General features: G+C 44.3%; 1 protein-coding gene across 18 annotated transcripts in view; it reads right to left on the bottom strand.

Annotated features, from left to right (window-relative positions):
• The window catches only part of MYT1L (myelin transcription factor 1 like), a 560,909-nt gene that overhangs the window by 89,199 nt on the left and 454,283 nt on the right, over positions 1-17,427 (bottom strand). For 12 of the 18 annotated variants that reach the window (XM_034952508.4, XM_034952504.4, XM_055108320.3 and 9 more), the window contains 5 exons: positions 16,908-17,158; positions 14,110-14,346; positions 12,356-12,477; positions 11,928-11,990; positions 11,410-11,478 (listed from right to left, as the gene is read on the bottom strand). In XM_034952508.4, coding sequence (XP_034808399.1) covers positions 11,410-11,478; positions 11,928-11,990; positions 12,356-12,477; positions 14,110-14,346; positions 16,908-17,158 — 742 coding nt within the window. The remainder of the gene's footprint in view (positions 1-11,409; positions 11,479-11,927; positions 11,991-12,355; positions 12,478-14,109; positions 14,347-16,907; positions 17,159-17,427) is intronic. The other 6 variants (XM_055108315.3, XM_055108319.3, XM_024927654.5 and 3 more) reach the window with 1 other exon arrangement.

Genomic DNA, 17,427 nt, shown 5'->3' with positions numbered 1-17,427 from the left:
AGCCTGGCGTCCTACCCCAAGGCTTCTACGTTCCGGCGCAAGCGGAAGATACTGACTGAGCACAGAGCTGCCGGGGTGAGTGCGATCGCTGCGGGGAAAGGTCACAGTGACATCCTGAGGCGGGAAACTGGACCCTTAGAGAGTCGCACATTGTGCTGGTGTTGGGCCTGGGTGAACAGCCTGGATTTCAGAAAACAGGGAGGCCAAGGAAGTCCATTTCAAGACAGGGTGCCTGCCTTGCCAAGGGCCAAGAGGGAAGGGCGTGACGTGGTCCTTGCACCAAGAGACATGCATACATTTTAAATGGTTGCTTTAAGAATACAGAAATACACATTTTCAGATTCCTTATGCTCTTTTCAAGCCTTGTGGTGAAATACTTTGCACATCTCTGAATGTGTCCCATCCTTCCTGTTCAAGGCAAAATCAAAGCAGTTCTCTGAGGAGAAGGCGAGTGCCTCAGTTTCCCTCCCGGCCTCACTGCCGTTCTGTCTCTGTCCCCAAGCACTGGGCCAGGAGGCAACCAGACTTTACTAAGGGTGGATGTCCGGGGATCGATGAGCGGAAGCAGATCGTGTTTGATAATCAGATTATTGCCAGGAAAGAAATCTCCTCTAGAAGACCTTCATTCTGATTCTTTCTTGACCTAGTGATGCCACACCTAAGCCTCAGCCTGCTTTGTTCAAGGGTCCAGTGAGGAAGAATTAACGTGCTGCTCCCTCTCCTACCCCAGGGCTCTGCACTCTTAGTGCAGCTGTGCAGGTGAACTTCTCTACCCTTGAAAGTGGGGCCCTATCTCTCTGTTCATGTGTTACAGGAAAAACGCATTATTTAATCTTATTTAAATAATCCCCAGTAGTTATATCTTAACAAAGATGTACACTTCGGGTTTCTGGAGTACAGTTCTGTCCACGTGCACATCTGCGGTGAGGTTGAGGGCTGCAGTGATACTGAAAGTCTCTTTGGCCGCCTGATTCCCGGGTATTTTCAGTGATGTGCAGGGGAATGCTGCACTCTCAGGTGAGTAGCACATTTGGAGAAGAAATCTTTGTGATGGAATTTCCAAATTTTGTAGTTATTATAATTCCCAGAAAATCGGATTCTGTGGGCCCCTCTCGCTGGATGTGGCAACAGACTCAGGGCGTGGGCCTGAGCCCCAGAGTCCGGGAGAGTGAGAAGGGGTGGGTCTTGGCATCCTCATCTGTCAACACCCACTGCCTGGTGATGCGTCCACGCGTGGCCTTCATGCCATCCGTGCCCAGGACTCCGCGTCCAGCCTGAGGACAGGCCCCCAGAGCACCCCCACACATGCACGACATCCCTCTCCTCCACTCTCCACACAGCTCCTGCAGGGACCCTGACCCACCCGTCCATCTGGGGCTCCTGAGCCCGCGCCCACCCCTCACCCCGGCAACCTTTCCCCATGGCCCGTGGCCAGAGTGGACCTCTGGGTGACTCTTGTGGACGCTGTCTGCCCACACTGAGTTCCCGCAGCTGACCCTATGCGTTCTGCCATTGAAACCTCAGCACCTGCTGCCTCCCATCCCAGCCCTGCACCCCACTGCCAGGGCTCCGGACTGGCCTCTAACTGCAAGACATCGGGGAGATTTGAGAAGCAACGTCTCACTCAGGACAGAACTAAAGTCCTGCCAAGACCAGCGACCTCAGGTGATCTGACGCCTACGCAGCTCTGCTGCTCTAGAACTTTCTCCCTGCCCCTCCTCTGCTGGCATCCCGATGTCTTCTAAGCATGCTGGGACTATGTGTCCGCCGTCTCCCCAAATGTCAGACCAGGGGAGGACGCAGACATGGCTTGTTCACCCTGCTGGAGACTCAAGCTGAGTCTCCTTATGACCAGGGTCCCACGGGAGGACCACAGCTCAGAGAACACCACACAGTCAGTCCGTGGTTCTGTAGGATAAATTATAACCCTGCAGCAGAAAAACCCACTCCGCAAAGCCCTTCAGCATCTAAGCTCTGCCTATCATCATCCTAGCTCTGGGGAGACCCCCGTGGTTGCAGCTGCACAGGTGAGGAAGGAGCCCTCACGGAGAACACAGGCTTCAGAATGCCTGGATTCCTGGTGCTGGAGACTTTTATCACTTGTTGGCTATGATGGAAGCTGCAAAAACACATTTTCCCCGAAATATGATGCAGTGATTAAAAATAAGATATATGACTTATATGCGAAGCAGAAAAGCAGGTTTCAATCACATTGAGATTGCACAAAAATGCAAACATATCTGTGAGAGTGGTGAGTTTATACATATTTTTTCTTTTTTCCAAGTCTTTTCTTTCTCAATTTTTTGAGCTTATATTAGGTTTATGTCCAAAAAGTCATTGAAAAACTTCCTTGTTCGACTGATATTTTCTCCCCTTCGCTAAGAGGATGCATTTGTGCCAGAAGCAGGTGCTTTTATATATCAGGCAGATTTTTTATCCTTGTTCAGTAAGAGTGCATGATGAACGCCATCAGCACTTGGCCAAGGGAGAGGGACATGAACGGTGAGAGCTGAGGAATGGGACCTGGCTGCTCACACGCCTGTGCTGGGACAGGCAGGGGATCTGGGCGCGGCCATGGCTGTGAGCAGTTCTGCTGAACTCTGCTTGCTCTCAGTTGGCTCTGAGACCAAAAATTGCCTAAAATAGGTCACCTGTTTGTATCCTAAATTGTAAAAAAAAAAAAAAAAAAAAGCATGATAATGACATCTTCCTAATTCGACATGAAAACTAACTGGGACCAGGGAAGTGCTGGGGTCCCCCTCCGTGGAGTAAGCTTTTCTCTGCAGGTAGTGCTAATTAATGCATCAGCAAGCTTGGGAGAGAAATATCGAAGATACAGGTGGAAACAGGCTTCCAAGAACTTGAAGGCCCCAATTATTAGCCATGTATGTGTTAATTACGTCGGGTTTATTTAGTCACTGAAGGAGGTGGCCTGTGGCCCTCTCTTTGATAACACCTGATTAACTAAATGTGAATTTCTGCCCATGCTTGAAAGTAATCAAGTTGCATGGTTTTTCACAATAGTGTAACTGAGTCTTTCCAGTAACTTCTATTGAGTGCTGCCCCAGTGCTCGTCCCAAACGGTGAGGTTTGCACTCATCTCACCGTGTGGCTTGTAGGTATTCCATTCTGAAAATGGTAACACTGACATTTACTTTACATTTAATCTGTCTACAAACTGCATTAAACAAAAAAAATACCAGTATATTAATAAAAAATTATTAAACTATTTGTCAGTGGCTTAGTAGTATAAGCCAGATGCTTAAAAAATATCATAAACTGTTCAGTTTCAGAAATGGAATATTCCTACGTTTGTTAGAATGTAATTCTACTTAGAATTAAGACAATTTCTCTTGTTCTTTGTGTAGTAAAAACCACACAAAGAACAATATAAAATAAGTGTAAGGTTCTCTTGGGCACTGTCCAGTGTGTACACCTGCTTGGTGTATGTGGGCATTTAAGTTTGAATTAATGAAGATGAAATACGATCAAGAATGCACTTCCTTAGCCACGGCAGCCTCATTCAAGCAGCTTGTGACTTTCATGTGGGACAGCACAGAACAGGCAACTTCATCCCAGAAAGCTCCATCGGGCATTTCAGGCTCTCATTTCCATAACCAAGTCACATTTTATTTTAATTATTAGAAAGCTTTTTCTTAAAAACATCAGGTAAGTGTGGGATGTCCAACCTCTTTACATTCTTATAATATTCTCGATTTCTCTTTGGAGGTAGACGAGATGTCTCCATCTCTCATTCATGAATAGAAACATGTAATCACCTGTAGAACCTAGCGACTTTTAAAATGTCATTAAATGGAATTCACTAGTGTCAGAAAGAAACCTCTTTCTGTAAAAATGCAAAAAAACAATACAAGAGAAGAGAAAAGTAATTTCCCTGAGTCATCACCCCTGGAAGGCCACAGATCACATGTAAGAGAGAGCACAGCAACAGGTTGAAATTGCAGACGTGGCTGTGAGCTTTCCTGCTTCCCAGGCCCCTGTGCACCCAACGGCCCTTGAGTTCCTCCAAAGCCTTTCACTCAAGAAAGGGCCTGGGAGAGAACGAGTCTCTCCTGAAATGGCCAGGAAATCCCAAATCCTTGTCAATCATTTCCCAAAGGGAGCATCTACTTTATTTCCAATTTCATTCATTTTGCTCCAGGGAACTATAAATTAGTGTTTACTAGATGAAAACCTCAGATGTACAATTAAAGGACAACATAACCTCCTCATTCTGACTAGACTCTCCCATCACAGAGTGCTGGCTTCTCATCCTTCTTGCTGCCCGGAGTCAGATGTGGGGGCCCATGAAGTCCAAGAAAGCTCACTTCTCAGAGCCACTCCAGAGGAGCCCAGAATTCCTCCAAATTAGAAGAGGCCAAATTTAATTAGGTGTGAAATATGAAGAGACCTCAAACAATGTAACATGTCTCATGAAAGGAAATGTGTCCATCTTTGAAACCTAGACCAAAAAATAACAAAAAATGTGTGTGTGCAAAGTAATAATATATATTTATAGTTTAGTAATATATGTGTATATATATTTTAAATAACTTTAAAACTTCAGTACTTACAATTATAAGGACAATAAATTCTTCCTTCTGTTCATGTGTGACAGGAATACTGTATATATTAAAAAGTCATCCAGAAGTTAAAAAATCAATGTATTTAAAAGTTTTTGAAATAGGTTGTATAAGATGCATTATTTTACATTTGATTTGATGACAAATGATTTTTGTTTGAAAGTATGCAATACAATTCAGTAGTTTCTGATGTTTGTATTAAATGTTTCATAATTTTGAAATGAAAGAATGGAATGCTAAGAAACATTTCATTAAAAAATCTTCCTCATGATTTTCTTCTGAATTTAAAATGTTCCAAAATTTGTCACAATAAAAACCAAAAACATCACAAAGCCAGCTTCAGTGAACAGTTAGGAATTTACCTTAATTCCCTGGGAGAGTCGAGCTCCCTATCTCTGAGTTCAATCAAGCCACCATCCTTGAAAACTGCCTTTTAAATGGCTTAAGGCAAACAGATCAATTTGGTCAAGAAGCCGGTAAATATGGAAAATTAAAGATAAAATAAAATGTCAGTAGAAGCCACCCTCTCTTTAGCAAACAGTATGCTGACGCTGCCAAAGTGTGGGGCTGCAAAGGTAAAAACATTCTTGACCTGAGCAATGAATGAGGTAAGGTAAGATGGAGAAAGCTTTTTTTATTTTTACTTTTTGAGACAGAGTCTCACTCTGTCACGCAGGCTGGAGTGCAGTGGCACAATCTCGGCTCACTGTGACCTCTGCCTCCCGGGTTCCAGTGATTCTTGTGCCTCAGCCTCCTGAGTAGCTAGAAAACTTTTAAATGAGACTTTATTTTCTTAACTGACTGTAGATTGGGCAGTCAGGTCTACATGCAGCATGTTTCATTTAGTTTTCAGAAGAATGAATAATGAAATATAAATGAAAAATGGAAAAGTTTCATTTTGTGGGGATTTTTGTACACAGTTGTTGTCAGTGGTAACAGGTATTGAATGTCAGGTGTGTGCTTGCTACCAGTACTGTCCCGCTTCACAGGGAAGGAAACTGAGGCACAGGGAGATTGACAGTGATCTCCAATGACTGGAAAACCCATGGTCTGCGTTTTCTTTTGCACAAAGAACCTCTCCATGAAAAGCAGAGCATCTTGGCCACTGGCCTCTGATCCTGCCACCTCTTGCCTCCTTGTATTACCCAAGTCTGAGTTTTTACTCAGTGAATTTTAATATTTTCTTCATCAAAACCATGACAATGGCGAGGCATAAACAGACAGACCTGCACTGCGTTTCAAATATTGCTGGAGAACTTTAGGAATGTTTCATCGAGCCCTTTAAAAAGCTGAACACTAAAGGTTCTCGATGTGGTGGTTGTTTTGTTTTTGGCTGGCTTGTGCGTCAGTATAGTTAGTTAAAAGAAGTCAGATTCAGCCCAAACCCCAATGCCTGGGTCCCTCCCTTAATAATCCAGGTCTCAGGCTTACTGTGAGAGGAGGAGGAGGCAGGAAGAAAGATTCGCAGCAGGGACCCTCCCCACTTGTAGCCTCTTCCACTGGGCCTAGGGAGGCTCCTGCTGCTGGGCTCGCCCTGACAGTGGACTTGAGAAACAGAAGGAAAGACCGAGGCATTTCTGGCTCATCTTCCCTCAACAAGAAACTCCGTGAACCAAGACCTGGGTGGTTTATTGTTGGTTTGCAGGTTCGTGTGTGTGTGTGTGTGTGTGTGTGTGTGTGTGTGTGTGTGTCTGGAGTCATTTTGAAACATTCTTGTTTTAGAAGTTTTACTGTATTATGCTTAATTGTATTTCCTATATTTTAATTTCTCCTACTCATTATGATAAAATAAAACTCCAATAGGCTGTATTTTGTAGGATTTTTTTTGTAAATGCCATAGTGCAAACTTTATAAACCATTTGCAGATGTGAAAATATAAATGGTAGCACTGGGTCCCTGGAGGAGCAAGTTGAAAATGCATTTAGCTGATTGTGAGGAGTGGGCGTGTCAGCTTTCCACCAGGGATGTGGCACAGTGCTGGGGAGGTGGCCACCGCTGGGCGGGTCTCAGCTCAGCTCCCTGTGCGGGTCACAGGGAAACTGCACAAGGCCAAGTGTGGAAATAAAAATAAATTCTCTGTGTGTGTGTGCATGTGTATGGCTGTAGTCATCGCTAAATGTAAGCCTTTAATTCTCAATCACAAAGCAGCACACTGAAGGTGGTGTTATTAATGATTGAGGAGCAGGAATGAAGCGTAGGGAAGATTCTGAGCTCGGGCTTTGTCCTGATTTTGAGGAGCAAGCGTGAAGCGTGGGAAAGCTTCTGAGACAGGCTTTGTCCTTGCAGTCGATTGTCTCTACATCTCAACTGGGCAGTCCAACCACCTGTTCCTCAGTTCTCACATCCATAAAATGGGTCTAAGCACCCCTTCCCCCCTTTCCTCACGAAGGTGACAGTCTGTGCAGAAGCATTTTGTCCATTGTGAGGCACCCTACAAGCCTGCAGTATTTCAGCACAAGCGGGTACCACCACAGATCTGGGGAAGGCTCTGGGGCAGGAGCTCAATCCCCGTGCCCTGGGCCGTGCTTGCTGGAGTCCCAGTGGACCCTATGCACGGGAGTGACCCACACCCGAGAAACCCCAGGCCGTCACCTCTTCTCCCCCGAGACATTCCCATTCACGCGCATGGCTGATCACGTGCACCCGGGTGCTCTCAGGTGAGCCAAGTCAGCTGCCGAATGGTTCAATTCTTTATAACAGAAACAAGGGTGCTACAGGAGCAATCTTCGAAGTGGGAGATCACACATTAGCTCTCCTCCCAATGTGGAGGCTGAAATCACACAGCTTTCCGTCCTAAAAGAGCTGAATTTACACAGAGGTCAGCTCATTCTCCTGATAAGGAAATACGGCCTCCTGTTAAAGAAACCAGACCCCAGCCGAGGGCAGTTGTAATTCACAGAGTTCTGTGGATTGACTATTGTAAACTGTGAAAGCAAAAGATTACCGAAATGAGGATTATTCCTAAGAACTTGGTGAGCAGTCAAAGCGGATGACCTTCCTGCACCCGAACAATGGAAGCTGTGGGGTGAGCAAAGCTCACATCTCCCTCCAGGAGAGCCTGGTAAATAATCTCCCTGTGCCTGCATTAAGTTTACAGTGGAGAATCTAAGCCTCGGGATGGTCTAGAAATAAGTAGCCTTAGCAAAAAGCAACATCTTGACCTACATTCAAAATGTTAATTCATTGATTTATGATGTATTTTAAAATGCATGTAACCAGGTTAAAAAGATGTGTTAGATGTGGCTAAAATTCCTGTATGCTCAAGCTGAAAATGCCTAGGATACAAGCCTAGAGACCACTGTGCGTACGGGACCATCGCAAGGCCAAGGGACCAAAAGTACAATCTGCTCACTGCCGTGATGACTCAGTCCAAGCTGAGACATCAGGAAAACTAACAAGTGTCCCAAGGTTCTTTTTCCTACAAGGAGTTACACTAATGTCGGGACTCGTGGTATTATAAGATAAAGGCATGGATAATAAGGAGGAATCTTAATTTGGCCAACCAAAGCATCAATGGAAGCTGATTTGTTGGCTCCTCTTAAGGGCCATTCTCTGTGATTGAAATGAGTTTGTATTTGGCTCACATTGGTCATACCTACACCATGCCCATGTCAACAACGGCACACACATCTGGAAGTAGAAAAAAATAATTCCTGGCTGGGAGAATATGGTTCCTTAAGAAAATGAAAAAGAAAAAGAAAAGGCTGACCAGCTCTGATAGGTTTTGCAAGCTCTTTCCTGCTGTTTCTTTCAGGGAATCCTAGCAAATGAAATGTCACGAGAAGAAACTTTTCTGAGAATCAGAGCTCATGGTGGGCAGAGTTCTCACCCCCCAAAACTCTAATTTGCACAAATGTATTTTTTCGCTTTTTGGCCTGTGGTCTCAGTGAACGTCACAGCCAGGCAGGGCTCATGGTGACCCTGTGAGGTCGACTCCTAGAAAGGGCATACAAGGTGACGGTGAAATCCACCTCAAAGCATCGACGCGCAAAAGTCTGCCAGGCACAGAGGCTTTCGGAACTGGGTGTCCCTCCTCCGTCTGCCTCCTCGAAGTGTCCCTTTTACCCTGGGGGCTTCCTCCCTGACTTCTGAGCCTCTGAACTATGTCTTCGACACACCAGATGGGCTAGGGAGCAAAGAAAGCAACAGTCCCAGAGTTGGAGTAAGATTCAGGTGCACGTTAAATTTTAATCCAGTTTCAGTTTACATATTATACATAATTAGACAATGAAGTGATGGATTTTCTTTTCAAAATGTCCCATGTTTGCTGCTTTGGGTAAGACCAGGCAAAGTGTTATCTCAGGAAGTTTAAGAGCTTAGAGGATCCAAGAGCGAGAGTTTATCTGGAAAATTTGTTTTGTCCATGATCAAGAATGTCCTGTTAAAGGCCAAATATCACAATTCAGTGTTGGAAGTGACAAGAAGAAAATTTCCAGAAAGTTCCATTTGTTAGCTGACACGTATTGTAGAGAATAATTTTGGGGGTAATTGGGGCCCACTTTCTACTATGTGTTTATGAACGATTAGAGATTGTTACAGGACACAGTGAATGGCTTAACATCACGATGTTAATCAGGGACGATGCTGCTGCAGGACAAATTAACCAAACCCTTGAAAACATACACAAAGAATATAAAAAAGGACTCATGCGGGAATTATTCTAAAGAAAGTTGTTGCGAGTCATGAGGGGCTCAGTCCATGCTCCTGGGCTTGAGAGACCCACTCAACAGATCTTGCTGACCCAGATCCAACAAGTAACAGATAAAGGGTGTCACCAATTACAAGGTTAAAGAAAAGAAATTATAACATGTGGTTATACCATGAAGCAACATTTGGTCATTGAAACATTAGTGTTTTTATAGAAGATGCTTGATTGAAATTCTTAGTTTTGAAGATCCATTCATAGAAAGGGACCATCTAAGAAATTCAGTCAAGTTCAGATTTCCCAGAAAGGCTCTATCAGAATAGGATTGACTTTTTGCAAAGATAGGTTTAGACACATGTGTGGCTTTTCGATCAACCAAAATTAGCAAAAGGCCATCCACCTCCTGGAAGATACAGGCTCCCCTCCAGGACAAGACAGGAAGGAGGGGCTGCCCATGCGCACCCTGCCCTGGAAGGCATGAAGAGCTAACCGGCTCCCTCGGAAAATGCTAAAGGTGGGGACCGTCACACCATCTTGCAAGATGAAGTAAGAGAAGAAGAAAGTGCCGATGTTGGAGAAACAGCAAGTTGGCTCGGAATTTCAAATCAACATAAGCCGCCAAGCCCAACGTGAAGGGATGCAAGCCAAAGAAAACGAATCCCTGCAGTCTCTGACCAGTTAGAGGCAACACTAGAAGCAACTTTTACAGAGGCTGTTTTCCCGTCTACAGCTGGCCTGTTAGAACTGGAGATGTGCCAATCTTTTGCAAAGTGTCCCTCATCAAGAAATTCAAAGGAATGCTGCCATGTTCTGATGTATTGGCCAAGTTCCAAGTGGAGTTAGTCATGTTTTGACCATGAGGGAAATGTGGTTTCGAGCCATACAAAAGACGCCTGAACAAAGTGGGTTGAACTGCTCTTGCTAATGCTGTCCGTTTTGAGATCCTAAAGCTACTTTGTCCATGAGGCACTGTTTTGGATTAGGCTACAGACTTTACAGCCGTTAGGTAAGAGGAAGCCCTCCAGGCGTTTACATTCCATGAAGAAAGTTCCAAGGGTCTTGTGGCGAAAGAGCTAGTTCAGGAAGTCACTGAACATAAGCAGGTGATCTATGGCCCTAGGGCCTTGGACAGGGATCCTGTAAAAGATGACATGGGTGTGAAATAGAAGCCTACACTTTGCAATAGTCCTGGTCTATCGTCAGGGTCCTCGGATGCCGAGGTGGGGTGGGATGATTGGGAAAGAGATCAAATGTGGGTTGAAAAGCAGCATTATCTTTGCCTGGATAACGCTTTTTCCAAACAAAAGGAAAACCAAGCAATTTGACATAATGATATGTACTGTCCGATAATTTAAATCGATTATCTGGGGACTCCTGGCTCTCATCGCACTGTGAGCATCTCCCAGGTCTCGCCCTCTTTCCCTGTGTGCACCTGCACGTATGCTCTCCCTGGAGTGCGGAGGCTTTGAGACTCCCCCCGTGACTTCTATCCGCTTCTTCCAAACCTGTCTGGACCTACATCTAGAGATGTCTATGTGAAGGAGGAAAATCTCAGTGTTGCAGTATAAATGTAGGTATTTCACCATTTTGCCAGATTTATGCTTAAAAATTACAGGCATAGAGAAGAGGGAGGTAAAACTCTAGAATGATGTGTGTCTGGTTGAATTCCATGATTCTCCGGATCCCCGAACCGTGAGTTGTCACTGTCCTAAAGAGTATTCATGACTAAGACCACAGTGTATTTAAGAAATTAGCTATTATGATGGTAGATTTTGTCATAAGTGCTATTTAAGTATCCATATTGTAAATACTCCTATGAATTTCTTTTAAAAATTAAATTTTGATTATTTACAGTCATTTTCTAAAAATTTGAGTAACTGTAAAATTTCCCTTCCATATGCATGCATATCTGAAGAGAAAACACCCATGCTTTAGGATATTCCAGATAGGAAAGATATGATATGAACAAGCTGGAGGTATGTCAGGGGAAAAGGCAGAATGGGTTGTGTGGAAAAGTGGCTGAAATTCCGAGGACTCAATCCCGTGTCTACATCAAGGCACTGGGGTGCACAGGCCATGTTTTTTAACAGACATTTTTCTTTGCAAATGACATATCCTTTTTTTTTGTGAACTACTGAGTGCATGGATTTTTAAAAGAGAATTATAGTCATTAAATCTTACTTGAGTTCTTGGGAGCTGGTGGCCAGCATACTTCGAATGCTTTTGTCCGCCAGGGGGCAGCCAGACAGACTGTAAGACAGGCCGGGACAGGCAGGTCAGTCAACCGCGAAGCGCGTAACTCCCGAACAAACACAACATAAAAACCGAAATTAAAGAGTTTAATGCAGAAAAGCAATGGGCAAGTGCTGTATATTGAATTTTTTTGTATAATTAATTCTGAATCGGTTCGAATATAAATTTAAGAAAATATTTCTTAATAAGCAATTGTTTAAAAATAAGATAAAACATTTGTGCTCTTTGGCTTAAATGCTTAAGACGAATTTTACAAATTTAGGTCGTTTATTTGAAAATAAAAGACATTATACAACACATAAATTAGCATGCTTTTGAAGGTCAACATATAGCACTTAAAGGGTTGACACAGAATTCAACATTTTTACTTTGACAGCATTGTTGAGGTAAGCTGAAAACAATAAATTGAAAAGACAGAATCCACCATGAGAAAAATGAAGTCACACCTTCTGTGTGAGGCGTAATTACCAGTCACATGACCACTCCCATCACACCCTGGAGTTGGACATCTGCCACCAAACAAAAACAAAAACAGCCAAAATAGTAAGTATGTTTAAAAAAAAAAAAACTTTTAAAAAAGTTTCATTGTTTCCAGTTTAGCTGCAATGTCTGCAAGGGGATTTAAGCACCCTGAAGAAAAGCGGCAAAATGCACGGGTTAAATGAAAATGACGCCCCCATCTGACAGAGCGTCACTGGGAACAGGCAAGTGCACGGTTAGCTGCTCACTCTACTGACCCAGCAGTCGGAAACATTTATATGCTGCGAATGTCGCATGCTCAAACGGCAAGGCATATACAGATCCAGTTTTAAAAAATCAGCCAAAGAATGGGAAGATTAAGAAGATTCATAATTTCACCTCACAGCATGCTTACGTTATTAAATCCTTTTTGCTCTCCTTGCACTGAGGGTACTTGGGTTTGGGACTTGGGATGGTCACCTCCCCGGGATACCGTCTTTCTTCTAGAGCCTCCTGGAATGGGTCCAAGTCTTCTGGCTGTGGGCAAAACACAGCTTCAGAGCCACACGGATGATCACATGGCACACAGACTGAGGGAGGTGGTTCGTGGCTCTGGGGTGGCCTCTACATCTTACACATCTTTCTGCTGTACCTTTAAGATCCTTTTGGTCCTGATAACGCCCCTACTGAAAATGCATATTGAACTTTTCTTCCACTGCTCTAAACTCCTAAAATGATGGTCACCTGTCAGTGGTCAGGGCCCTTATTCAATATTCACCTGGCTGTGCTCATCACATGGACACACACACGGTCTGGTAGCCAGAGACTACATTTAACTTGGTCTTCCTCATCCAGCATTCAGCACACACCTGTGGGTGGGCTGCTTTATCCAACACTTGCCTGCAAAGATTCAACACTGGAACTACAGTGTCTTAGGACTGAGCTTTCCCCCACCATTGGTCAGTATTTTACAAGCACGTGCTTTAAGATTCAAGGTAATGGAGACCAATTTAGAGGAATGTAACTGTAAATTTCCTTTTCCCTTGTGTGTTCAACTGCAGTAACGTAGATGTTTCTACAGGTGGCGATGCTCAGCAGACACTTTCCTAAGTGTAGATACATGGGAAGGTTTGTCTTCCATGACGATCCAGGATGAAAACACTTCTGTCATTTTAGGAGGGCTTACTTTCAATTAAAATAAATTTGGAGATTCAACCACCATGCCTTATTTGGTAGTAATGATTCAACACTGCGGGAGAAAAAAATACTTAGAAATTTAGCTTGCCACTCTCATTTGGTTCTTTTTCACAATGCCTGGATATTGAAATCAATTTGAAGAATGCAGATAATAGGCTTATAAGCAGGTGCCCTCTCTGCCAATTTCTACATGGGGCTAATATTTCTTTTTTTTCCATTTCCTTGTTTCTGTAAGACACTAGTGCTTCGATGGTGGTCTCTCTATTGTACTAAAAATACATTTCATTTTTCAGTGAAGAAAGAAGATGTCATAAGACTTTAAAGTCGGTACATAAAGAAAACATTTTTCTTTATTTCTTTTCAAAGCCTAAAGGGCATTATATCTATTTTAATAACCTGAATTTGAACACTGTAGCTACTTCAAAAGTATGTTCTTGACATAGATGTTTTAGTAATACTGTCATAAACAAAGACTTAGGTGATGGTACTAAAATAGTTTATTCAAGGCTAAACTCTTTTGAGTACTTAGGTTTCTTAGAGAAGGGACACTGTCCTTAGTTTCGAAGGGCTAGTTAATTAATAGCACATAGTTAACCATTTAACTATCTAAGACTCCTATTAGAATTCTCTACCTGCAAGGAAAATCCTGTATTGTTTCAACAGGACACCCAGAAAAATGAACTCAGGTGCTATTTATACGTTTTCTTAGAGTAATCATTTGTAACAAAACATATTTGTTAGAAAATAAACTTTATCATTTACAAGAGTCAATACTTTGTTTCACTCTAATCAATGTTAGTCGCAAATCTCTTCTGGGTCAACAAAAACTGTTTTCTAAGTCCTCCTCAGCTAAAGGTCATATTTAAAGAGAAAATATATTTTCTCATAAGGTATGTGCAAATGGCTTTTCTTTCAGCTGGGGCCCCATTTTTAAGTCTGGCAGTCAACACAGGCTCAATGAAAAGGACATACAGTAATGTCTTTGGACTCGTCCTCGTCTATCCTCCGGGGTTTCATTTTGGTGTAGTCTACGGGCAAGTCCCAGCAGTCGCCCTCGCCCAGCTGGAAACACCGGTTGTTCATCACTGCCTGCTGCTGGGGGGACATGGGCTCCAGAGGGGTCAGGATGGGGCAGCAGCTGTCCCGCGGCCTCTGCTTGTTCATGCTGAGGTCCAGGGTCCCATTCTCATCCACCTCCATGTCAGGGTTCTGTCGGTAGAAAGACATAGTGACTGTGCTTGGCCTGGCATCTTGTAACACTACGAGTCCTTCCTCCCAGATTACAGTCCTGCCGTCAGCCAGTGTAGCGTTCAACACAGAATTCCTCACTGCTGTTTCCTTGGCCTAAACTCCCAAGGTAAACAGGCCTTGTCTGTTGGTACATTCCTGCTATCCCATGCTTAGCTGCAAAATTGGTTGGAGAATCCAGGCATCCATCCCTCCATCCCTCTCTCCCTCCCTCCATCCCTCCCTCCCTCCATTTCCCTATTTATCTACTGTCTATCCTCTCTCTCTCCTTCCTTTTTGTCCTATTGTATCTCTGATTTAGAGTTTGTTCAGAAGAAAATTACAAAGTGCTTAATTTTAATTTTATTACCGTTGCAAATACCTGAGATAAAAATTTTGTGTGTATGCATGTGTGCATATACATGTATGTGCATGTGTGTGTGTGTATAAACACACATATATCAGCTTAAAAATTCTCTTTTTTATGGATGCTAATAGTTCAAGAATTAGGGAGGAGGATAACAAAAGAATTAGAAGGATGAAGGAAGGAAAGAGAATAAACTATAATTTACCTTGTAATACAATTTTTTTTTTTTTGAGGGACAGAGTCTTGCTTTGGTATCCAGGCTGGAGTGCAGTGGCACGACCTGGGCTCACTGCAACCTCCACCTCCCAGGTTCAAGCAATTCTCCTGTCTCAGCTTCCCAAGTAGCTGGGACTACAGGTTTGCACCACCATGCCCAACTAATTTTTGTATTTTTTAGTAGAGATGGGGTTTCACTATATGTTGGCCAGGCTGGTCTCAAACTCCTGACCTCAAGTGATCCAGCCGCCTCAGCCCCTCAAAGTGCTGAGATTACAGGTGTGAGCCACTGCGCCTGGCTGTAATAAGAACTTTTATAATGAAGATAATTTTCCACTTTACGAAAGAAGATCTGCAGTTGTAGCTAAAAATACCTTTACTACAGTGATTACCGTCTGATCTCTAGATTTCAGCAAACCTGCAATTTAGTCTACTGGCTTAAAAAAAAACCCCAAAGAGGTACAGGGTGAGGCTCTTTCGTTTTTTAAATGATGCTTTGAAATGCATCAATAATTCTGCAGCACTTGCCTCTCCGGAAGAGAGTCAGAAGAATGGACACATGGACAGAAAGTTAAAAAAAAAAAATCAAAATACCCCTAACAATCCTGCATGTTTTTCCCCAAAGAGTGACACTCTCCTTAGCAAAATTTGATTTCAGAGCTGGTCTGAAAGCTGCTGCCTCCTCAAGGGTCTAGCAGCTCTCTCCTCTGGATGCAACAGCAGAAGGAAGATGCTTGGAATGAGACCTCCATCCCTGGAGCTGTTACCTTGATAAATTATACAGTATCATTCTGCCTGAACTCTCTTTGTCAAAGTGTACTCTGATTTGAAGCTTTGATACTAATTTAAGCTTTATAATGTTGGATTTATTCTCTCAGTCTTAATTTTAAGAAAGTGCAACAAAATTTGGAAGGGGTCTCTGCCTTTTATTTTATTTTTTTTGTGGTTGCCACAGAATCTCTTCCATGCTAACCTTGCATTTTTGCAACCTTGATCACCATGAAAACTGCATGCACCTGACTCTTCTCCAATATCTAGGACTAAATATACTGATAGAAGAAAAAAACATTTGCAAAACGTAAGATTACTGACCTTTCTTCATTCATACCAACTACAAATATTTACAAGAACCACTGTCAGTGTGGTGCACTCAGGTACATGGCCAGGTAGCGCTACACAGTGGAGAGCCCTTTGTTTATCAGGAGAGGAGGTGAACATGTCCGCTGCTCAGCGTCTCCTCTGAGAACACAACCTGACCGCTCCCTGGCACCGCCCGGTTCTCCCCGGCCGCCTAGTGGCCTCGGCGAGGCAGCTGTCTCCCAGGTCTGTGCTGCATCTTAAACGCTCTCTCTCCTGCCCAGCATAAGCACTGGTTCAATTGATAAGAAAATTAAAAATAGACACTCTTCCTATGCCTTTCATAGCACTATAGCATCCATGAAAATGTGGAACTGACGAGTGCTGGCTGTAAATACACGGCTGATCCCTTGGTGTGAAGTCTGATTTTTACTTCGTTTCCCTGCTACCCAGGAGTCCATAGGCAGATCCCTGCATTTCACGTGACAACGGTGCTAGCAGAACTTCCTGTCAAAGTTCAAGGAGACCCACGCTTCGTTTTGCATGCTCTGTGTGGTCACTGGAGACCACAGGAGGCCCACGTGCTGTCCTTTGTTTACAGAAATGCTTCTGGATCCTGGAGAGAAGGATCCATTCACGCACGTTAATCTACAAGATCTGACCCTTGCCTCTGATTTAGAAAATGGATGCGCTTTGGACAATGGTGTGTTCAGGCTGCGTTAAGGGAAGCTGCACTAATTGTTCACAGTGGCGAGAATGGTTTAGGAGATCACGGCGTTTGCCCCATACAGCTGCCCTGAAAGCGCCGCGTGTCTCGGTGGCTGTGTCCGCGGCCCGGCCTCCCCCACCCGCCAGGTGGCTCCACCTGCCCAGGCGCGCGTACCCGCGTGGCGCACAGGTCCTGCGGCTTGGTGCTCAGGTTCTGCGGCATCTCGCGGCAGCGCGTGGACAGGTTGAGGATGGCGGTGGCCGCCATGTGGGCCGCCTCCATGTCGTGCGTGTAGTCGAAGCTGCTCTTGCTGCAGGTGCTGCTGGCGCTGCTGCCCCCGCCGCAGCTCAGGTTGCTGCTGCTGCTGGGCGCGTAGCTGCTGGTGCTGCTGCTGCTGGGGCTGGGGTCCTTGCAGTACCGCTTCGCTGGGGAGACAGGGACAGGGATGACTCAGGCCCCGGCCGCAGGGCACACGGCAGACAGCACACAGCAGGGCCTGCCCGCCCCGGCCTCAGCCACACACAGCCGCGTGGGACGGCCCTCAGGGTGCTGGGGCTTATGCGTAAAGAAAACAAACAACAGGCAAACGAAAACAAAACAAAACTTTCTGGCTCCTTTTTTTTCTTCTTCTTTTTTCCTTTTTTTTTTTTTTTTTTTTTTTTTGCCCTGGAGGATAATTCATCGACCTGTTGGA

The sequence above is a fragment of the Pan paniscus genome, chromosome 12 (genome assembly GCF_029289425.2).
Source record: "Pan paniscus chromosome 12, NHGRI_mPanPan1-v2.0_pri, whole genome shotgun sequence".
Classification (NCBI taxonomy): domain Eukaryota; kingdom Metazoa; phylum Chordata; class Mammalia; order Primates; family Hominidae; genus Pan; species Pan paniscus.
This window is presented reverse-complemented; position numbering and strand designations above follow the sequence as displayed.